General features: G+C 42.0%; 1 protein-coding gene across 1 annotated transcript in view; it reads left to right on the forward strand.

The window, feature by feature from the left end:
- LOC138759204 (rab GDP dissociation inhibitor alpha-like) overlaps nucleotides 1-23,699 on the forward strand; it is a 57,298-nt gene that overhangs the window by 21,503 nt on the left and 12,096 nt on the right. The window contains exons 4-6 of the mRNA XM_069929267.1: nucleotides 1,420-1,516; nucleotides 2,324-2,458; nucleotides 5,630-5,828. Of these exons, the coding sequence (XP_069785368.1) occupies nucleotides 1,420-1,516; nucleotides 2,324-2,458; nucleotides 5,630-5,828 (431 nt within the window). The remainder of the gene's footprint in view (nucleotides 1-1,419; nucleotides 1,517-2,323; nucleotides 2,459-5,629; nucleotides 5,829-23,699) is intronic.

Genomic DNA, 23,699 nt, shown 5'->3' on the forward strand with positions numbered 1-23,699 from the left:
CACACCGATGGTAGCAGAGTGAAGAGAGCAAGTAGAGCAGTGGGGTAAGCACACATCCTTGCGGTGCGCCTGTGATGATAATCTGTGAGAAGACGTTGTTTCCAATTTGTAGTGGCAGTGATCTTCTAATGAGAAAGTCAAGGATCCAGTTACAGAGGGGGTTACAGAGGCATAGAGTTTGTAGCTTCCTTACCAGCACTGAGGCAGTAATGGTATTGAAGGCCGAGCTGTAGTTGATGAAGAGCAGCCATATGTATGAGTTGCTGTTTTTGAGGTGATCAAGAGCTGAGTGGAGAGCCAGTGATATTGCATCTGCTGTGGGGTGATTGCAGTGGGTCTAGGCCTTTACTTAGGTACGTGTTAATTCTAGCCATGAACAGCCTCTAGGAGCATTTCACCACAGAAGGTTAGTGCTACTGAGCAGTAGTCATTGAAACATAGTAGCAGATAAGAGAAGGATGTGATGTTGAGACTTTATAAAGCACTGGTGAGACTTCACTTGGAGAACTGGGTACAGTTCAGGGCACCATATTTGAGAAAAGATGTGCTGGCATTGGAGAGGGTTCAGCAAAGATTTACGAGAATGATAGAAGGAATGAAAGGATTAGCAAATGAGGAAAATTTGTTGGCTCTTGGACTGTACATGTTGGAGAACAGAAGGATGGGGGAGGGGCCTCATCGAGGCATTTTGAATGTTGAAAGGCCTCGACAGAGTAGATGTGGTAAGGATGTTTTCCATGGTAGGGGTGTCTGGGACAAGAGGCCACAACTTCAGAGTGAAAGGGTGTCAATTTAAAACAGAGATGTGGAAACATTTCTTCAGCCAGAGGGCGGTGAGTCTGTGGAACTTATTGCCACGGGCGGCGGTGCAAGTGAGGTTGTTGGGTGGATTTAAGGCAGAGGTATTTGATCAGTCAGGGCATTGAGTTTTACGGGGAGAAAGCTGGGGAGTGGGGCTGAGTGGGATGAAGAATCAGCTCATGATTAGAATGGTGGGGGATTCTCGATGGACCATCTTCTGCCTCCATCTTGTGATCTGAGACACAAACAGATTTTTAGGTGGTAGGGAAATGGTCTGGGAAAGAGGGGAGCTGAGCGCAGGGTGACCTCGCCGGGTCAGGTGCACATCCTCATACTGTCGGGAAAGATTGTTTGGGCCAGAGCCAGTTCTGGACATTCTACAAGAGATGGGGTGGTGGCTGAGAACCATGGGCTCTGGCAGGAGTGGGATGGGGTGGGGAGTGACTGGAACAGCTCTGGGAGAGGGGGGAGTCACTGGAACAGCTTGGGATGATGAGGTGGGGAATGACTTGAGGACGTCAGGTGTGGAATTGTGCTTGCATGGGGCTGGGTTGGTGGTGGTGGTGGGTAGAGAGGTCTGTCCCATGTTGCTAGTGTGAATCTTCCTCTCCTCTGCAGCTCTACAAGAGGTTTGGCCTTGAGCATGCTAATAAATCCATGGGACGAGGCAAGGACTGGAACGTGGACTTGATCCCCAAATTCCTGATGGCAAACGGTGAGGGGAATTTCGGGAAGGGGTCATGGGCTAGGACCCATGAGTGGTGGGGCCGGGTGTACATGAGAGAGAGGGTGTGTGTATGTGTGGGAGGTCCATGTTGTGGGAGGGGCCACGTGTATGTGAGTGAGGGCTGCGTTGGAGGGGCTCAATGTACATGCAGGAGGGCCACGTTAAGAGGAGGAGCCACATGTGTGTGTGTGTGTGTGTGTGTGTGTGTGTGTGTGGGAGGGCCATATTGGGGATGGGCCATGTGTATGTGCAGGAGGTCCACGTTGGGGGGGTGTTGCTTTGAAGAGTACGTGTGTACATGCGGGAGGTCTGCATTGGGGGAGGGCTGTGTTGAAGGGGCTAGGTGTACGTGCAGAAGGGCTGTGTTGAAGGGGCTACGTGTATCTGCAGAAGGGCTGTGTTGAAGGGGCTACATGTATGTGCAGAAGGGCAGTGTTGAAGGGGCTACGTGTACGTGCAGAAGGGCTGTGTTGAAGGGGCTACATGTACGTGCAGAAGGGCTTTGTTGAAGGGTGTACATGCAGAAGGACTGTGTTGGAGGGGCTACGTGTACGTGCAGAAAGGCTGTGTAGGAGGGGCTGCATATATGTGCAGGAGGGCTGCGTTGGAGGAGGGGCCGCATGTACGTGCAGGACAGCTGCTTTGAGGGAGGGGCAGGGTTAGGGAGGTTTGCTGGTGGAGGGTCTCACGGTTGAGGAGTCATGTTGGTGAAGGACAGATGTGCTGTTGAAAGATATTCACAGTCTTTGCTCCCCTCTATTCCCACCCCCCCCCCTCCCCCCCCTGTACCCGCAGGCCAGCTGGTGAAGATGTTGATCTACACGGAGGTGACCCGCTACCTAGATTTCAAGGTAGTGGAAGGAAGCTTCGTCTACAAGGGTGGCATGATCTACAAGGTGCCCTCCACGGAATCAGAAGCCCTAGGGAGCAGTGAGTTCCTCCCTCCATTCCTCTCTAATTTCCAGGCGTGTGGCCGAGCTGGGAAGTTTGGAATTGGTGTAAACCCTCTCTGCTCTCCTCCCTCCCCCGCTCTCCTCCCTCCCCCGCACTCCTCCCTCCCCCGCACTCCTCCCTCCCCCGCACTCCTCCCTCCCCCGCACTCCTCCCTCCCCCGCACTCCTCCCTCCCCCGCACTCCTCCCTCCCCCGCACTCCTCCCTCCCCCGCACTCCTCCCTCCCCCGCACTCCTCCCTCCCCCGCACTCCTCCCTCCCCCGCACTCCTCCCTCCCCCGCACTCCTCCCTCCCCCGCACTCCTCCCTCCCCCGCACTCCTCCCTCCCCCGCACTCCTCCCTCCCCCGCACTCCTCCCTCCCCCGCACTCCTCCCTCCCCCGCACTCCTCCCTCCCCCGCACTCCTCCCTCCCCCGCACTCCTCCCTCCCCCGCACTCCTCCCTCCCCCGCACTCCTCCCTCCCCCGCACTCCTCCCTCCCCCGCACTCCTCCCTCCCCCGCACTCCTCCCTCCCCCGCACTCCTCCCTCCCCCGCACTCCTCCCTCCCCCGCACTCCTCCCTCCCCCGCACTCCTCCCTCCCCCGCACTCCTCCCTCCCCCGCACTCCTCCCTCCCCCGCACTCCTCCCTCCCCCGCACTCCTCCCTCCCCCGCACTCCTCCCTCCCCCGCACTCCTCCCTCCCCCGCACTCCTCCCTCCCCGCACTCCTCCCTCCCCGCACTCCTCCCTCCCCCGCACTCCTCCCTCCCCCGCACTCCTCCCTCCCCCGCACTCCTCCCTCCCCCGCACTCCTCCCTCCCCCGCACTCCTCCCTCCCCCGCACTCCTCCCTCCCCCGCACTCCTCCCTCCCCCGCACTCCTCCCCTCCCCCCGCTCTCCTCCCCTCCCCCCGCTCTCCTCCCCTCCCCCCGCTCTCCTCCCCTCCCCCCGCTCTCCTCCCCTCCCCCCGCTCTCCTCCCCTCCCCCCGCTCTCCTCCCCTCCCCCCGCTCTCCTCCCCTCCCCCCGCTCTCCTCCCCTCCCCCCGCTCTCCTCCCCTCCCCCCGCTCTCCTCCCCTCCCCCGCTCTCCTCCCCTCCCCCCGCTCTCCTCCCCTCCCCCCCCGCTCTCCTCCCCCTCCCCCCCCGCTCTCCTCCCCCTCCCCCCCGCTCTACTCCCCCTCCCCCCCGCTCTCCTCCCCCTCCCCCCCGCTCTCCTCCCCCTCCCCCCGCTCTCCTCCCCCTACCCCCGCTCTCCTCCCCCTCCCCCCGCTCTCCTCCCCTCCCCCGCTCTCCTCCCCTCCCCCGCTCTCCTCCCCTCCCCCGCTCTCCTCCCCTCCCCCCGCTCTCCTCCCCCTCCCCCCGCTCTCCTCCCCCTCCCCCCGCTCTCCTCCCCCTCCCCCCGCTCTCCTCCCCCTCCCCCCGCTCTCCTCCCCCTCCCCCCGCTCTCCTCCCCCTCCCCCCGCTCTCCTCCCCCTCCCCCCGCTCTCCTCCCCCTCCCCCCGCTCTCCTCCCCCTCCCCCCGCTCTCCTCCCCCTCCCCCCGCTCTCCTCCCCCTCCCCCCGCTCTCCTCCCCCTCCCCCCGCTCTCCTCCCCCTCCCCCCGCTCTCCTCCCCCTCCCCCCGCTCTCCTCCCCCTCCCCCCCCTGCTCCCTTCTCCCCCCCCTCTCTCTCTCTCTCTCTCTCTCTCTCTCTCTCTCTCTCTCTCTCTCTCTCTTCCCCCCCCCCCCCCACCGTTCTTCCAGACAGACAATTCAAGATTGTTTGGGGTCAAAGGGGGAATTGAGGATAGGGGAAGTTCTGGGTGCTTCGATAGTTTATGACTGGAAAGAGGAATTGGGTTTGGACTCCCATCCTCCCCTAGACCCCATGTGACAGATGAGAAAGCAAAGTTCTGTCTATGTTCCCAAGAACCTGCACCAACCCATCTCCTTGAGAAGGGGACACCCCTTTCCTTGAGCTCCTGGTCCTGTACACAGACCCTGCAGTGGGGGATGCAGACCTTCCTTGTCCAACCCTCCCCCAGTCTTTGGGTTTGCACAGAGGAGCACAGGAGCTAAACAGACCCACATTCCCAATGGTTCCAGATCCTCACCACTTTCAACCCCTCTGTCACCCATCTATAAACCCCCCAAGATCCCTTCCCCAGCTTCCAAACACACTCGGTGATTCATCATCCCCCTAAAAAAATGATCCTCACCACTCTATAAATCCCCAGTAATCCATCCCCCTCACCACTCTATATACCCCCAGTAATCCTTCCCCCTCACCACTCTATAAGCCCCCAGTGATCAGTCCTCTCACCTCTCTATAAGCCCCCAGTAATCCATCCCCTCCCACTCAATAAACCCTCAGTGATCAGTTCTCTCACTGCTCCATAAGCCCCCAGTGATCAGTCCTCTCACCTCTCTATAAGCCCCGTGATCCATCCGCTCCCCATCTTTCAATCCCCAGTGATCCGTCCCCTCCCACTCTATAAACCCCCAGTAATCCATCCCCCTCACCAATAAACACTCAGTGATCAGTCCTCTCACCTCTCTATAAACCCCCAGTGATCTGTCCCCTCCTCCTCCATAAACCCTGAGTGATTTGTCCCCTCACCACTGTATAAACCCCCAGTGATCCATCTGCTCACCACTGTATAAACTCCCAGTGATTGTCCCCTCTATAAACCCCTAGTGATCAGTCCCCTCCCCCTCTATAAACCCCATGATTCATCCCCTCCCACTGTATAAACCCCCAGTAAGCCATCCCCTCCCACTGTATAAACCCCCAGAGATCAGTCCCCTCCCCCCCTCCATAAACCCCTAGTGATTCATCTCTCCCACTGTATAAACCCCCAAGGAGAGCCAGTCAGCGGGAGATTGGGAGCTGGTCAATGGGAGGGGAGGAGCTGGTCAGCGGGAGATGGGATGATAATCAGGAAGGGGACAGTCGGTGGCTGTGGGGGGAAGTCGGTCATCAGAAGTGGGGGGAGCAGGCCAGCAGTGGGGGGGGGGGGCAGTGGAGCCAGACCTTGGGAATGGATGAGCATTCACTGGTAGTGGAGTGGATGGAGCCAGTTTGTGGAGGATCCAGTCAGCAGGAAGAGGGGTCTTGTCCAGAGAGAGATGGGCTGAGTGGCCTTGCATATCTATGACCTTGCCTCTCATGTTACATCTCCATCCCCCAGAACTCATGGGCATGTTTGAAAAGCGGCGTTTCTGCAAGTTCCTGATGTTCATTGCCTCCTACGAGGAAGATAACCCAAAGACCCACGAGGGCATACATCCTGTCAGCACAACCATGCGGGAAGTGTACAAGAAGTTCGACCTGGGTCAGGATGTCATCGACTTCACAGGACATGCTTTGGCACTCCACAGAACAGATGAGTAGGTGGCCTTGTAACCCCCAGAAATGGTAACCCCCTCCGGTCCCTGATACCCCTCCCTGTCTCTGTAACCCACTCTGGTCCCCCACAACACTCCCTGTCTCTGTAATCCTCTTCAGTCCCCTACACCTTTCCCTGTTTCTGTAACCTCCTTTGGTCCCCTACACCCCTCTCTGTCTCTGTAACCCCCCTCCTGTCCCCTACACTCCTACCTGTCTCTGTTACCCCTTCCACTCCCTACACCTGTTGTCCGTGGCACTGTGCTGCCCCAGTCTTGGGAGGAGGTGTCCCTTCTGTTTTTTTTTAAATTTTTTATTTTTCACACCATAAATCACATTAGCCATGATACACACTTTTTTCCTTTTCACACATATACAGAGACATTTTCTCCCCCCTACCTCCCTCCTCCCAACCCACCCTCCCCACCCCCCCCCCCTCCCATCCATTTAAGGTATTCAATCTAGGATACATTAAACCAGTCAGACAATGTTGTCACTCAACAAAAATACACCAGAAATTCTACTGAGTCCATTCTTTTCTTTCCTTCTCCTTCCATCAACTTAGGTAATGATTGTCCCCGGTAGGTTTTCGCTATTGTATTTAATGTAAGGCTCCCATATTTGTTCGAATATTTCAATATTATTTCTTAAACTATATGTTATTTTTTCTAATGGAATACATTTATTCATTTCTATATACCATTGTTGTATTTTCAAATTATCTTCCAATTTCCAGGTTGACATAATACATTTTTTTGCGACGGCTAGAGCTATCTTAACAAATCTTTTTTGTGCATCCTCCAAATCAATTCCAAATTCTTTGTTTTTTATGTTACTTAGGAGAAAGATCTCTGGATTCTTTGGTATATTGTTTTCTGTTATTTTATTTAATATCTGATTGAGATCTTCCCAAAATTTTTCTACTTTCTCACATGTCCAGATTGCATGAATTGTTGTTCCCATTTCTTTTTTACATCGAAAACATCTATCAGATACTGTGGGTCCCATTTATTTAACTTTTGAGGTGTAATGTATAGTATGTGTATCCAGTTATATTGTATCATACGTAGCCTCGTATTTATTGTATTTCTCATCGTTCCAGAACATAATTTCTCCCATGTTTCCTTTTTTATCTTTATATTTAAATCTTGTTCCCATTTTTGTTTAGTTTTACCATTTGTTTCCTCATTCTCCTTTTCTTGCAGTTTAATATACATATTTGTTCTAAATCTTTTGATTATCATTGTATCTGTAATCACATATTCAAGGTTACTTGCCTCTGGCAAACTCAAACTGCTTCCTAATTTATCCTTCAAGTAGGATCTCAATTGGTAATATGCCAGCGCTGTATCTCCAGTTATATTGTACTTATCTTTCATTTGTTCAAAGGATAATAATCTATTTCCTGAAAAACAATTTTCTATTCTTTTAATCCCTTTTTTTTCCCATTCTCTAAAGGAAAGGTTATCTATTGTAAAAGGGAGTAACTTGTTTTGCGTCAATATTAGTTTTGGTAATTGATAATTTGTTTTATTTCTTTCTACATGAATCTTCTTCCAAATATTGAGGAGATGATGTAATACTGGAGAACTTCTATGTTGTACCAATTTTTCATCCCATTTATATAATATGTGTTCAGGTATCTTTTCCCCTATTTTATCTAATCCCAATCTCGTCCAGTCTAGTTTTTCCCTTGTTTGATAAAAATCTGATAGGTATCTTAATTGTGCTGCTCTATAATAATTTTTAAAGTTTGGCAGTTGTAAGCCTCCTTGTTTATATCATTCTGTTAATTTATCTAGTGCTATCCTCGGTTTCCCCCCTCTCCATAAAAATTTCCTTATTATTTTCTTTAACTCCTTGAAGAATTTTTCTGTCAGTTGTATTGGCAATGCCTGAAATAAGTATAATATCCTTGGAAAAATGTTCATTTTAATACAGTTTATCCTTCCTATTAGTGTTAGTGGTAAATCTTTCCAATGCTCTAAATCGTCCTGTAATTTTTTCATTAGTGGATAATAATTGAGTTTATATAGTTGGCTGAGATTTTTGTTTATTTGTACACCTAGGTATCTTATTGCTTGCATTTGCCATTTAAATGGTGATTCCTTCTTAAATTTTGAGAAATCCGCATTATTCATAGGCATTGCTTCACTTTTATTTACGTTTATCTTGTAACCCGACACTTCTCCATATTCCTTCAATTTCTTATATAATTCTTTTATTGATAGTTCTGGTTCTGTTAAGTACACTATAACATCATCCGCAAATAGACTGATTTTATATTCCCTGTCTTTTATTTTTATTCCTTTTATATTATTATCTATTCTTATCAATTCTGCTAGTGGTTCTATAGCTAGCGCAAACAATAAAGGTGATAGTGGGCATCCCTGCCGTGTTGACCTGCTTAAGTTAAATTGCTTTGATACATGTCCATTTACTGTCACTTTCGCTAATGGTCCCTTATATAATGCTTTAATCCAATTAATATACTTCTCCGGTAAACTGAATTTTTGCAATACTTTGAACAAATAATTCCATTCTACTCTGTCAAAGGCCTTCTCTGCGTCTAAAGCAACTGCTACTGTTGGCGCTTTATTCCCTTCTACTGCATGAATTAAGTTAATAAATTTACAAATATTGTCTGTTGTGCGTCTTTTTTTGATAAATCCAGTTTGGTCTAGATTTACCATTTTCGGTACATACTCTGCTAATCTGTTTGCTAATAATTTAGCTATTATCTTATAATCTGTGTTAAGTAAAGATATTGGTCTATATGACACTGGTGAAAGTGGATCTTTCCCTTGCTTTTACATGAATCTGGTAAGCTTTGTGTTTCATCAATCTGGTTGATTACATCTAGGAGGGGCGGAATTAATAAGTCTTTAAATGTTTTGTAGAATTCTATTGGGAATCCATCCTCTCCTGGTGTCTTATTATTTGGTAATTTTTTTATTATCTCTTGTATTTCTACTATTCCAAATGGTTCTGTTAATTTATTGTGTTCCTCTATTTGTAGTTTTGGTAGTTCAATTTTAGTCAGAAATTCATCTATTTTCCCTTCTTTCCCTTCATTTTCAGTTCGGTATAATTGTTCATAGAATTCTCTAAAGTTTTCCTTAATTTCTTCTGGATTATATGTAATTTGTTTGTCTTTTTTCCTTGATGCCAATACCATTTTCTTAGCTTGTTTTGTCTTAAGCTGCCATGCTAGAATTTTGTTTGTTTTTTCCCCTAGTTCATAATATTTCTGTTTTGTCTTCATTATGTTCTTCTCCACCTTATATGTTTGTAGTGTTTCATATTTTATTTTTTTATCTGCCAATTCTCTTCTTTTAGTTGTATCTTCCTTCATTGCTAATTCTTTTTCTATATTTACTATTTCCCTTTCCAACTGCTCTGTTTCCTGATTGTAGTCCTTCTTCATCTTGGTTACATAACTTATTATTTGCCCTCTGATGAACGCTTTCATTGCGTCCCATAGTGTAAACTTATCTTTCACTGATTCTATATTTATTTCAAAATACATTTTAATTTGTCTTTAAATGAATTCTCTAAAATCCTGCCTTTTAAGTAGCATGGAATTTAATCTCCATCTATACATTCTTGGAGGGATGTCCTCTAACTCTATTGTCAATATCAAGGGTGAATGGTCTGATAATATTCTAGCTTTATATTCTGTTTTTCTTACTCTATCTTGCATACGAGCTGATAACAAAAATAGGTCTATTCTTGAGTATGTTTTATGTCTAGCCGAGTAATATGAATATTCCTTTTCATTTGGGTGTTGTTTCCTCCATATATCCAAAAGTTGCATTCTTCCATCGATTTAATTATAAATTTGGTTACTTTATTCTTTCTGTTAATTTTTTTCCCAGTTTTGTCCATATTTGAATCCAAATTCAGGTTGAAATCCCCTCCTGTTAATATGTTCCCTTGCGTATCTGCTATCTTCAAAAAAATATCTTGCATAAACTTTTGATCTTCTTCGTTAGGTGAATTGAGTAGATTCCAAAACTCCGAATATATCTGACATTTTATCATTACAGTGAAGCAAGATGGTCCCAAGCTGGCAAAGAGTGAGAACAAAGAGCACATAGCATCTTTATAGTGTTGGAGGGACAAGCCCACATCATTTACTGGGGGCCAATAACTCAGTGGCAGGAGGGTTAATCTAATTCCAACAGCCAATGGCCCAAGGCCAAGTACAAGCAGGCTGGAGAGTGGAGTCCAGGTAATTTACATGTGGCCAACAGCAAGGTATGCACTAATGGGTGGGGCAGAACCAAACCTTGATTGGCAGCTGGTGTGTCCTCTGACTAGGTAGCGGGCAGTGCTGTCACATGATGGCCACAGCCCTACCCAATACACCAGGGGACTGAGTTCAAGAGTTGTGAGATAACGTTGCAGCTGTATAAAACTCGTTGGACCCCATGGAACATTGCATTCAGTTCGTGCTGAGGAGATTGACCAGGATATGGCCTTCTCTCCATCGGAGAGACTGGGCGCAGATTGGGATATCGCTTTGCTGAGCACTTTTGCTCCTTCTGCATTAGTGACAGAGGCCAACCATTTCAATTCTGTTTCCCACTCCCACACTCACATGTCTGTCCATGGCCTGATGTACTGTCCCACCAAGATCTCCCACAAATTGGAGGAACATTTGATTTTCTGTCTGGGCACACTCCAGCCGAATGGCATTAACATCAACCTGTCCAGTTTCTGCTAATCTGATTTCCCCTTTCCAGTTCTCCTCCCTCCCTTTCCCCGTCTATTTCACCAGCCATCCCTCCTTGATCGATGCTGTCCCTTCCCTCCCTCCTCCTGCCTCTGCGATCACCCCTACCCCCAACTTTTTTTATTCGAATACCTGCCAACATGTTTCCGTGAAGGACTCAAGCCTGAAATGTTCGGTTATGTATTTTTACCTTTGCTATATTAAGAACGCTGCTGAGTTTTTTAAACATTAAAGCACTGTACAGGCCCTCTGGCCCTCAAGGTTTTAAAGACCCTTAATGTTTCAGCCTCTACCACCACTTCTGGTAAGGCATTCCAGGCCTCAACAACTCTGTGTATAAAAAAACAATTACCCCTGATGTCTCCTCTATACCTCCCTCCCTTAATTTTATATTATGTCCTCTCGTGGTTGTTAGTCCCACCCTGGGAAATGGGCACTAGTCATCCACCCTATCTATACCTCTCAGAATCTTGTAGACCTTGATCTAGTCCCCTCTCATCCTATGCTCCAAAGAGAAAAGGCCCAACTTTGCAAACCTTGCCTCATAAGACATGCCCTCCGATCCAGGCCACATCCTGGTCAATTTCCTCTGTACCCTCTCCATAGCTTCCACATCCTTCCTATAATGAGGTGACCAGAACTGGACACAATACTCCAAATGTGGTCTCTCCAGAGATGCATAAAGCTGCAACATGACTTCTCTACTCTTATATACAATCCCCCCTAACAATGAAGCCCAGAATCCCAAATTATCTATCATCCTTGAGGGATGTACGGACACAAACCCCAAGATCCCTCTGTTCATCCATGCTCTTAATTAACCAACTGTTAACCCTGTACTCAGCTTTACAATTTTTCTGGCCAAAATGCATCATCTCACATTTGTCCAGATTGAACTCCATCTGCCATTTTGCTGCCCATCACTGCGTCCTCTCTACATACTCTTGCAAACTCTGACAACCGTCAACTCCATCTACAGTTCCTCCAATCTTTGTGTCATCCGCAAACTTACTCACCCAACCTTCTGTATCATCATCCAGATCATTTATAAAAATCACGGGAACTGATCCCTGTGGCACTCCACTAGTCACTGCACTCCACGCTGAGTACCTCCCTTCCACCACTACTCTCTGTCTTCTTCCTTCCAGCATTGTACTGGACAAGGATGTTGCCTGGATTGGAGAACGCGTCATATGGAGCAATTTTGACAGTGAGGGCTTTTCTCTTTGGACTGACAAAGCATCAAAGGGTCTACGAGATTACGAGAGGCTTAGATAGGGTGGACAGCTGGCAACTGTGTAAGGTGAGGGGAGGAATGCTTAGGGGAGACATTGAAATCCAGTGGACCCAATATCCTCTTACACCGAGGTGGTGGTGGTGCCAGGAATGCATTGCCAGGGGTGGTAGTGGAACCTGGTACAATAGGGACATTTAAAAGACTCTTAGACAGGCATGTGAGTAACGGGTGTGACTTGTAGGCTCATGGCCTGTACTGTGCTGTGATGTTTGATGTTCTTTGAGATTGAGACTGGAGGTAGACAGGAGGTCGAGGCTCTGTCCCAGGAAAGAACCAGGGGTGTGATGGGATTGAAAGGCAGAACTGGTTTGAAGGTCCATCTGGCCCTGGCAGACCATAGAACATTACAGCCCTTCGGCCCTTCCAATCTGAGCTGAACTGTTGTTCTGGCTTATCCTACTGACTGCACCCTGCATACCCACCCCACCCCCATCCATGTGCAGGTGCTCTCCTAGTTATGATTTTTCTAAGTTATGATGGTCCGAATCCACTTTCAATTTCGAATTCCGATCTGTTCCCACACTTGCGATATGCGGTGTTCTACTCTCTCGCGATGCTGGGACTTCTGGTTTGTATCTCACCGACCTTCAAACACTCTTCATGTCCAGTGTACATTAAAGGTTTTTTAAGTGTGGAATAAAGGTATTCAAAAGTTAATTATAACAAATGGTAGGTGCGGTTTTCTTTTTCGACTTACAATGGGTTTGTCAGAATGTAACCTCATTGTTTTTTTTGGTAATTTTTTTTATTGCACTTTAAATATTCAGTGACATTTTCTCTTTTTTCCCCATCTCTCCCTTCCCCCTTCCCACCCCCTCCAAAAACAGTAAATATTGAACATATAAAATACAATAAAACAATATCTTTATACAAAAGGAATACAAACAAAAAAGACGTATCATCTACTTATTCACATTAAATCTGATCGTGTTCATCTTCTTATCATTTTAGGTGGTGGTGGTCCAAGGCCTGCTCTTTCTGTTATGTTCCATATATGGTTCCTAGGTTTCCCCAATCATTATAACTTTGTCTTTTAAATTATGTGATTTTTTTTTTCTCCCAATGGGATACATTTAAACTTGGTTATATGTTCCATTAATGTTTATTGTTATTTAGTCCAACGTGGCCATCTTATATCTTTATTTTCACTTCTTTTCTGTCTCTTCACCACCTCCATCCCTTTTTTCCATTACTGTTTTTTAAGTTTTCCTTTTTAATCTCAATATATGACAATGCACTTAAGACATGAAATACCCCAACAATCCCCACAAGCAATAACCCTTTAACCCAAAATGAACCTCTCCTCCTTGGGTTGCCTCCTGTCCCTTGACAGCAACCAAACTCCCCTTTCCATTCGGTTTGCAAACTTACTCGCAAGTGTCAACCGATTTTGCAGTGACCCTATTCACCCCCCCCCACAGACCCCCCCAGAGAACACTATTTTCCTATACTTATAATAAAGCTCTTTTTCCTTTTTCCCCTTATCCATCTTTATATATACATTATCTTTACTTTATATTTATTAAATATTTTTGTATATTTTCTTGCTGTTCATCCTTCTTGTCACTCCTCCTCCTCTCTTCTGTCCTGCAAATGTTCAGCAAATTCTTGGGCTTTCTTTGGGTCCGAGTACAGTCTATTTCGTTCCCCAGGAATGAATATTTTTAGTACCGCTGGATGTCTTAATATAAAGTTATACCCTTTCTTCCATAAGATTGTTTTCGCCATGTTAAATTCTTCCTCTTCTTTAAAAGTTCGAAGCTTATGTCCGGCTAAAAAAAAAATATTTTTTGTCTCCTCTATTCCAATGCCTTATTGTCTTCTCTAACCTTCTTTCTTGCCTACTCCAGTATGTTTTCTCTTGTTGTATGTCTTAGAAATTTTACCAATATGGATCTCGGTTTTTAATGTGGTGGCAGTTTTGGTACTAGCGCTCTATGCGCCCTTTCGATTTCTATTTCTTCATGTGAGTCTGTTATTCCCAGCACCTTTGGGATCCATCCTTTTATAAATTCCTTCATATCTGACCTTTTGCCTTCTTTCAGCCCCACTATTTTTATGTTGTTTCGCCTACTGTAGTTTTCCAATACGTCAGTTTTTTGTGACAATAAATCTTCTGACCCTAATTTTTTTTTCGCTCTCTTCCAACTTCCCTCTTCCCTCATTTACCTCCATTTCTACTCTTTCCCTATTTCAGTCATGACCAACTCTAAGCTTTGCATTCTGTCTTCAGCTCTTTTCATTTTTCTATTGATTGAACTAAATTCTAATGATCGCCATTCTTTTTTTTAAAATTTTTTTATTTTTTATTTTTCACACCATAAACCACATTGACCATGATACATACTTTTTCCTTTTCAAATATATACAGTGCCATATTCTCCCCCCCCCTCCCATCCCACCCTCCCTACCACCCCCCCCGTCCATTTAAAGTACAGAATCTAAGATACATTAAACCAGTCAAACAATGTTGTCATTCAATAAAAATAAACAAGAAATTCCACTGAGTCAATTCTTTTCATTTCCTTCTCCTTTCGTTAATTTAGGTAGTGAATGTCCCCGGTAGGTTTTCTCTATTGTGTTTCATGTAAGGCTCCCATATTTGTTCAAATATTTCTATATTATTTCTTAAACTATATGTTATTTTTTCTAATGGAATACATTTATTCATTTCTATATACCATTGTTGTATTTTCAAATTATCTTCCAATTTCCAGGTTGACATAATACATTTTTTTGCTACAGCTAGAGCTATCGTAACAAATCTTTTTTGTGCACCATCCAAATCAATTCCAAATTCTTTGTTTTTTATGTTACTTAGGAGGAAGATCTCTGGATTTTTTGGTATATTGTTTTCTGTAATTTTATTTAATATTTGGTTTAGATTTTCCCAAAATTTTTCTACTTTCTCACATGTCCAGATTGCATGAATTGTTGTTCCCATTTCTTTTTAACATCGAAAACATCTGTCAGATACTGTTGGGTCCCATTTATTTAACTTTTGAGGTGTAATGTATAGCCTGTGTATCCAGTTATATTATATCATACGTAACCTCGTATTTATTGTATTTCTCATCGTTCCAGAACATAACTTCTCCCATGTTTCCTTTTTTATCTTTATATTTAAATCTTGTTCCCATTTTTGTTTAGTTTTACCATTTGTTTCCTCATTCTCCTTTTCTTGCAGTTTAATATACATATTTGTTATAAATCTTTTGATAATCATTGTATCTGTAATCACATATTCAAAGTTACTTCCCTCTGGTAAACTCAGACTGCTTCCTAATTTGTCCTTCAAGTAGGATCTCAATTGGTAATATGCCAGCACTGTATCTTGAGTTATATTGTATTTATCTTTCATTTGTTCAAAGGATAATAATCTATTTCCTTTTTATCCCTTTTTTCTCCCATTCTCTAAAGGAAAGGTTATCTATTGTAAAAGGGAGTAACTTATTTTGCGTCAATATTAGTTTTGGTAATTGATCATTTGTTTTATTCCTTTCTACATGAATCTTTTTCCAAATATTGAGTAGATGATGTAATACTGGAGAACTTCTATGTTGTACCAATTTTTCATCCCATTTATATAATATGTGTTCAGGTATCTTTTCCCCTATTTTATCTAATTCTAATCTAGTCCAATCTGGCTTTTCCCTTGTTTGATAAAAATCTGATAGGTATCTTAATTGTGCGGCTCTATAATAATTTTTAAAGTTTGGCAGTTGTAAGCTTCCTTGTTTATACCATTCTGTTAATTTCTCTAGTGCTATCCTTGGTTTCCCCCCTTTCCATAAAAATTTCCTTATTATTTTCTTTAACTCCTTGAAGAATTTCTCTGTCAAGTGTATTGGCAATGCCTGAAATAGGTATAATATCCTTGGGAAAATGTTCATTTTAATACAGTTTATCCTTCCTATTAGTGTTAACGGTAAATCTTTCCAATGCTCTAAATCGTCCTGTAATTTTTTCATTAGTGGATAATAATTGAGTTTATATAGATGGCCGAGATTTTTATTTATTTGTATACCAAGGTATCTTATTGCTTGCATTTGCCATCTGAATGGTGATTCCTTCTTAAATTTTGAGAAATCCGCATTATTCATTGGCATTGCTTCACTTTTATTTACGTTAATCTTGTAACCCGACACTTGTCCATATTCCTTCAATTTCTTTTATAATTCTTTTATTGATAGTTCTGGTTCTGTTAAGTATACTATAACATCATCCGCAAATAAACTGATTTTATATTCCTTGTCTTTTATTTTTATCCCTTTTATATTATTTTCTGTTCTTATCAATTCTGCTAGTGGTTCTATAGCTAACGCGAACAATAAGGGTGATAGTGGGCATCCCTGCCGTGTTGACCTGCTTAAGTTAAATTGCTTCGATATATATCCATTTACTGTCACTTTCGCCAATGGTCCCTTATATAATGCTTTAATCCAATTAATATACTTCTCTGGTAAACTGAATTTTTGCAATACTTTGAATAAATAATTCCATTCAACTCTGTCAAAGGCCTTCTCTGCATCTAAAGCAACTGCTACTGTTGGCGCTTTACTCCCTTCTACCGCATGAATTAAGTTAATAAATTTACAAATATTGTCTGTTATGCGTCTTTTTTTAATAAATCCAGTTTGGTCTAGATTTACCATTTTCAGTACATACTCTGCTAATCTGTTTGCTAATAGTTTAGCTATTATTTTAATCTGTGTTAAGTAAAGATATTGGTCTATATGACACTGGTGCAAGTGGATCTTTCCCTTGCTTTAGTATTACTGTCTGATGGAGGACCTCCATCAGCCAGCTCCCCACCATGACTACCAGCCCCCGCACATCTCCATCGGGCACACAAAATTCAAAACGGTCAACCAGTTTACCTATCTCGGCTGCACCATTTCATCAGATGCAAGGATCGACAACGAGATAGACAACAGACTCGCCAAGGCAAATAGCGCCTTTGGAAGACTACACAAAAGAGTCTGGAAAAACAACCAACTGAAAAACCTCACAAAGATAAGCGTTTACGGAGCTGTTGTCATACCTACACTCCTGTTCGGCTCCGAATCATGGGTCCTCTACCGGCATCACCTACGGCTCCTAGAACGCTTCCACCAGCGTTGCCTCCACTCCATCCTCAACATTCATTGGAGCGCTTTCATCCCTAACGTCGAGTGTACTCGAGATGGCAGAGGTCGACAGCATCGAGTCCACGCTGCTGAAGATCCAGCTGCGCTGGGTGGGTCACGTCTCCAGAATGGAGGACCATCACCTTCCCAAGATCGTGTTATATGGCGAGCTCTCCACTGGCCACTGTGACAGAGGTGCACCAAAGAAAAGGTACAAGGACTGCCTAAAGAAATCTCTTGGTGCCTGCCACATTGACCACCGCCAGTGGGCTGATATCGCCTCAAACCGTGCATCTTGGCGCCTCACAGTTTGGCGGGCAGCAACCTCCTTTGAAGAAGACAGCAGAGCCCACCTCACTGACAAAAGGCAAAGGATTAAAAACCCAACACCCAATCCCAACCAACCAATTTTCCGCTGCAACCGTGTCTGTCTGTCCCGCATCGGACTTGTCAGCCACAAACGAGCCTGCAGCTGATGTGGACATTTACCCCCTCAATAAATCTTTGTCCATGAAGCCAAGCCAAAGAAGGAGTATTACTGTAATTATTGCTGTTTTACATGAATCTGGTAAGCTTTGTGTTTCATCAATCTGGTTTATTACTTCCAGGAGGGGAGGAATTAATAAATCTTTAAATGTTTTATAGAATTCTATTGGGAATCCATCCTCTCCTGGTGTTTTATTATTTGGTAATTTTTTAATTATCTCTTGTATTTCTACTATTTCAAATGGTTCTGTTAATTTATTTTGTTCCTCTATTTGTAATTTTGGTAGTTCAATTTTAGTTAAATACTCATCTATTTTCCTTTCTTTCCCTTCGTTTTCAGTTTGGAAAAATTGTTCATAGAATTCTCTAAAGTTTTCCTTGATCTCCTTTGGATTATATGTGATTTGTTTGTCTTTTTTCCTTGATGCCAATACCATTTTCTTAGCTTGTTCTGTCTTAAGCTGCCATGCTAGAATTTTGTGTGTTTTTTCCCCTAGTTCAAAATATTTCTGTTTTGTCTTCATTATGTTCTTCTCCACCTTTTATGTTTGTAGTATTTCATATTTTATTTTTTTATCTGCCAATTCTCTTCTTTTAGTTGTATCTTCTTTCATTGCTAATTCTTTTTCTATATTTACTATTTCCCTTTCCAACTGCTCTGTTTCCTGATTATTGTCCTTCTTGATCTTGGTGACATAACTTATTATTTGCCCTCTAATTAATGCTTTCATTGCATCCCATAGTATAAACTTATCTTTCACTGATTCCGTATTTATTTCAAAATACATTTTAATTTGTCTTTAAATGAATTCTCTAAAATCCTGCCTTTTGAGTAGCATGGAGTTTAATCTCCATCTATACATTCTTGGAGGGATGTCCTCTAACTTTATTGTCAATATTAAGGGTGAATGGTCTGATAATATTCTACCTTTATATTCTGTTTTTCTTATTCTATCTTGCATACGAGCTGATAACAAAAATAGGTCTATTCTTTTTTTTTAATTTTTTATTTTTCACACCATAAATCACATTAACCATGGTACACACTTTTTCCTTTTCACACATATACAGTGCCATTTTCTCCCTCCCCCCTCCCTCCTCCCATCCCACCCTCCCTACCTCCCCCCTCCCGTCCATTTAAGGTATACAATCTAGGATACATTTAACCAGTCAGACAATGTTGTCATTCAATAAAAATACACCAGAAATTCTACTGAGTCCATTCTTTTCATTTCCTTTTCCTTCCGTTAACTTTGGTAATGATTGTCCCCGGTAGGTTTTCGCTATTGTATTTAATGTAAGGCTCCCATATTTGTTCAAATATTTCAATATTATTTCTTAAACTATATGTTATTTTTTCTAATGGAATACATTTATTCATTTCTATATACCATTGTTGTATTTTCAAATTATCTTCCAATTTCCAGGTTGACATAATACATTTTTTTGCTACAGCTAGAGCTATCTTAACAAATCTTTTTCATCCCATTTATATAATATGTGTTCAGGTATCTTTTCCCCTATTTTATCTAATTCTAATCTAGTCCAATCTGGCTTTTCCCTTGTTTGATAAAAATCTGATAGGTATCTTAATTGTGCGGCTCTATAATAATTTTTAAAGTTTGGCAGTTGTAAGCCTCCTTGTTTATACCATTCTGTTAATTTATCTAGTGCTATCCTCGGTTTCCCCCCTCTCCATAAAAATTTCCTTATTATTTTCTTCAACTCCTTGAAGAAGTTTTCTGTCAGTTGTATTGGCAATGCCTGAAATAAGTATAATATCCTTGGAAAAATGTTCATTTTAATACAGTTTATCCTTCCTATTAGTGTTAGTGGTAAATCTTTCCAATGCTCTAAATCGTCCTGTAATTTTTTCATTAGTGGATAATAATTGAGTTTATATAGTTGGCCGAGATTTTTGTTTATTTGTAGACCTAGGTATCTTATTGCTTGCATTTGCCATTTAAATGGTGATTCCTTCTTAAATTTTGAGAAATCCGCATTATTCATAGGCATTGCTTCACTTTTATTTACGTTTATCTTGTAACCCGACACTTCTCCATATTCCTTCAATTTCTCATATAATTCTTTTATTGATAGTTCTGGTTCTGTTAAGTACACTATAACATCATCCGCAAATAGACTGATTTTATATTCCCTGTCTTTTATTTTTATTCCTTTTATATTATTATCTATTCTTATCAATTCTGCTAGTGGTTCTATAGCTAGCGCAAACAATAAAGGTGATAGTGGGCATCCCTGCCGTGTTGACCTGCTTAAGTTAAATTGCTTTGATACATGTCCATTTACTGTCACTTTCGCTAATGGTCCCTTATATAATGCTTTAATCCAATTAATATACTTCTCCGGTAAACTGAATTTTTGCAATACTTTGAACAAATAATTCCATTCTACTCTGTCAAAGGCCTTCTCTGCGTCTAAAGCAACTGCTACTGTTGGCGCTTTATTCCCTTCTACTGCATGAATTAAGTTAATAAATTTACAAATATTGTCTGTTGTGCGTCTTTTTTTGATAAATCCAGTTTGGTCTAGATTTACCATTTTCGGTACATACTCTGCTAATCTGTTTGCTAATAATTTAGCTATTATCTTATAATCTGTGTTAAGTAAAGATATTGGTCTATATGACGCTGGTGTGAGTGGATCTTTCCCTTCCTTTAGTATTTCTGTAATTATTGCTGTTTTACATGAATCTGGTAAGCTTTGTGTTTCATCAATCTGGTTGATTACTTCCAGGAGGGGCGAAATTAATAAGTCTTTAAATGTTTTATAAAATTCTATTGGGAATCCATCCTCTCCTGGTGTCTTATTATTTGGTAATTTTTTTATTATCTCTTGTATTTCTACTATTCCAAATGGCTCTGTTAATTTATTTTGTTCCTCTATTTGTAGTTTTGGTAGTTCAATTTTAGTCAAAAATTCATCTATTTTCCCTTCTTTCCCTTCGTTTTCAGTTCGGTATAATTGTTCATAGAATTCTCTAAAGTTTTCCTTAATTTCTTTTGGATTATATGTAATTTGTTTGTCTTTTTTCCTTGATGCCAATACCATTTTCTTAGCTTGTTCTGTCTTAAGCTGCCATGCTAGGATTTTGTGTGTTTTTTCACCTAGTTCATAATATTTCTGTTTTGTCTTCATTATATTTTTCTCCACCTTATATGTTTGTAGTGTTTCATATTTTATTTTTTTATCCGCCAATTCTCTTCTTTTAGTTGTATCTTCCTTCATTGCTAATTTTTTTTCTATATTTACTATTTCCCTTTCCAACTGCTCTGTTTCCTGATTATAGTCCTTCTTCAATTTGGTTACATAACTTATTATTTGCCCTCTAATGAATGCTTTCATTGCATCCCATAGTATAAACTTATCTTCCACTGATTCTGTATTTACTTCAAAATACATTTTTAATTGTTTTTCAATAAATTCTCTAAAATCCTGTCTTTTAAGTAGCATGGGGTTTAATCTCCATCTATACATTCTTGGAGGGATGACCTCTAGCTTTACTGTCAATATTAAGGGTGAATGGTCCGATAGTATTCTAGCTTTATATTCTGTTTTTTTTACTCTATCTTGCATACGAGCTGATAACAAAAATAGGTCTATTCTTGAGTATGTTTTATGGCTACCCGAGTAATATGAATATTCCTTTTCATTTGGGTGTTGTTTCCTCCATATATCCAAAAGTTGCATTCTTCCATCGATTTAATTATAAATTTGGTTACTTTATTCTTTCTGTTAATTTTTTTCCCAGTTTTGTCCATATTTGAATCCAAATTCAGGTTGAAATCCCCTCCTGTTAATATGTTCCCTTGCGTATCTGCTATCTTCAAAAAAATATCTTGCATAAACTTTTGATCTTCTTCGTTATGTGAATATACATTGAGTAGATTCCAAAACTCCGAATATATCTGAAATTTTATCATTACATATCTCCCTGCTGGATCTATTATTTCCTCTTCTATTTTACTTGGCACATTTTTACTAATTAATATAGCTACTCCTCTTGCTTTTGAATTATACGACGCTGCTGTTACGTGTCCTACCCAATCTCTCTTTAATTTCTTGTGGTCCGATTCAGTTAAATGTGTTTCTTGCACAAATGCTATATCAATTTTTTCTTTTTTCAGTAAATTTAGCAGTTTCTTCCTTTTAATTTGGTTATGTATTCCGTTAATATTTAAAGTCATATAGTTCAGCGTAGCCATTTCATACTTTGTTTCTCCATCATCAGCTTTCCTTCTTATCCATTTCTGCTTTCTTGTTTTGAACACTTTATAAGACAACATTTCTAAAACATCAAACATTTTCCTTATTCTCCTATTTAAAACTTCTCTAACCCCATTCTCCCCTCCCCCTCCTGAGTTGCCCTTTTTCCCTTGTCGGACAACCACATCTCCCCTCTCCATTTGGATTTGCGAATTCACTCGCAAACGTCAACTGATTTTGTAGTGACCGTAACTCCTCCCAACCCAGCCCCCCCCAGAAAAGATTTCAATTTTCATATGTAACAAAGGTCACTCTTTCAATTCCCTCCTTATTCCCTCTATTCCCTTTCCCTCCCTTATTAATTCTTGTCTATACTCTATATATTTTCCTCTAAATACGGATATATTCATGTATGCACACTATATATATATATATACACACATATACCCCTATACACACATACATATAGATTGTGGTCATTTTTACTCTCATTACATGTCTTCATCTCTGCTTGTTTTGTAGTTGTTCTGCAAATTTCCTTGCTTCGTCTGGATCCGAGAATAGTCTGTTTTGTTTCCCTGGAATAACTATTTTAAGTACCGCTGGGTACTTTAACATAAATTTATATCCTTTTTTCCATAAGATCGTTTTTGCTGTATTGAACTCCTTCCTCTTCTTCAGGAGTTCAAAACTTATGTCTGGATAGAAAAAAATTTTTTGACCTTTGTATTCCAGTGGCTTTTTGTCTTCTCTTATTTTCTTCATTGCTTTCTCCAATATATTTTCTCTTGTTGTATATCTTAGGAATTTTACTAAAATGGATCTTGGTTTTTGTTGTGGCTGTGGTTTAGGGGCTAATGTTCTATGTGCCCTTTCTATTTCCATTTCTTCCTGTAATTCTGGTCTTCCTCGGACCGTGGGGATCTAATCTTTTATAAATTCTCTCATATTCTTGCCTTCTTCATCTTCCTTAAGGCCCACTATCTTTATATTATTTCTTCTATTATAATTTTCCATTCTATCTATCTTCTCAGCTAACAGCTCCTGTGTCTCTTTAACTTTTTATTAGATTCTTCTAATTTCTCTTTTAAGTCTTCTACTTCCATTTCTACAATTGTTTCTCGTTCTTCCATATTTTCCACTCTTTTTCCTATCTCTGACATGGCCATTTCCATTTTATTCATTCTTTCTTCTGCATTCTTAATTCTTCTTTTTATCTCATCAAATTCTTGTAATTGCCATTCTTTCACTGATTCCATATATTCTTTAAAAAAAGATACATCCATTGTCTTGCCTTTCTCTTCTTCTTCCACTTCTTTCTGTTCTTCTTCTTCTTCTTCCTCTGGATTGACCATCTGTTGTTTCCTTGTTTTCTTTTTACCATTTTCTTTCTTGTTGTCGTTATTGTCTGTGTTCTGCACCTGCTGCTGTGCTGCAGGTGTCTCTCTCAGCTGTGGAGATCGACTCCGCAGCTGTTCCCCCCTCCCGTAAGTGTGTTTTTTTTCATGCGCATCGCGCATGCGCGGTTGCGCACTTTTACTCGGCTCTGCGAGCCATTTTTGTAGTCCCGAGCTCGGGACTTCCACTGACCTGAGGGAGCGGGCTTCTCTCTCCGCGGCGGGCCTCTTCGGACGGGTAAGGCCTTCACCTTCTTCTTCCGACATTCTTTTTTCCTCTTTTCTTCCCGTTGTTTTCGACTTTTCTCTCTTCGCTGCCATTTTCTTCTCACCTTTATTTTTACTTTATTATAAATTTTAATCTTGTACCTTTGTGCTTTGTGTGTTTTTTTAACTTTTCGGGAGAGGGCTGGAATTCCCTGACCGGCCACTACTCCATCACGTGACTCCTGATAGCCATTCTTTTAATGACTCATTTGTTCTTCGAAAAAGGCTTTATCTAAATTTTGTTCTTCTATTTTGCCTTCTACTTTCCTTTGAAATTCTTGGTGGTTTTCATCTATGTTTGTGTCGTCTTCTTCTCTTCTCTGTATCTATGT

The sequence above is a fragment of the Narcine bancroftii genome, chromosome 3, assembly GCF_036971445.1.
Source record: "Narcine bancroftii isolate sNarBan1 chromosome 3, sNarBan1.hap1, whole genome shotgun sequence".
NCBI classification, from domain to species: Eukaryota; Metazoa; Chordata; class Chondrichthyes; order Torpediniformes; family Narcinidae; genus Narcine; species Narcine bancroftii.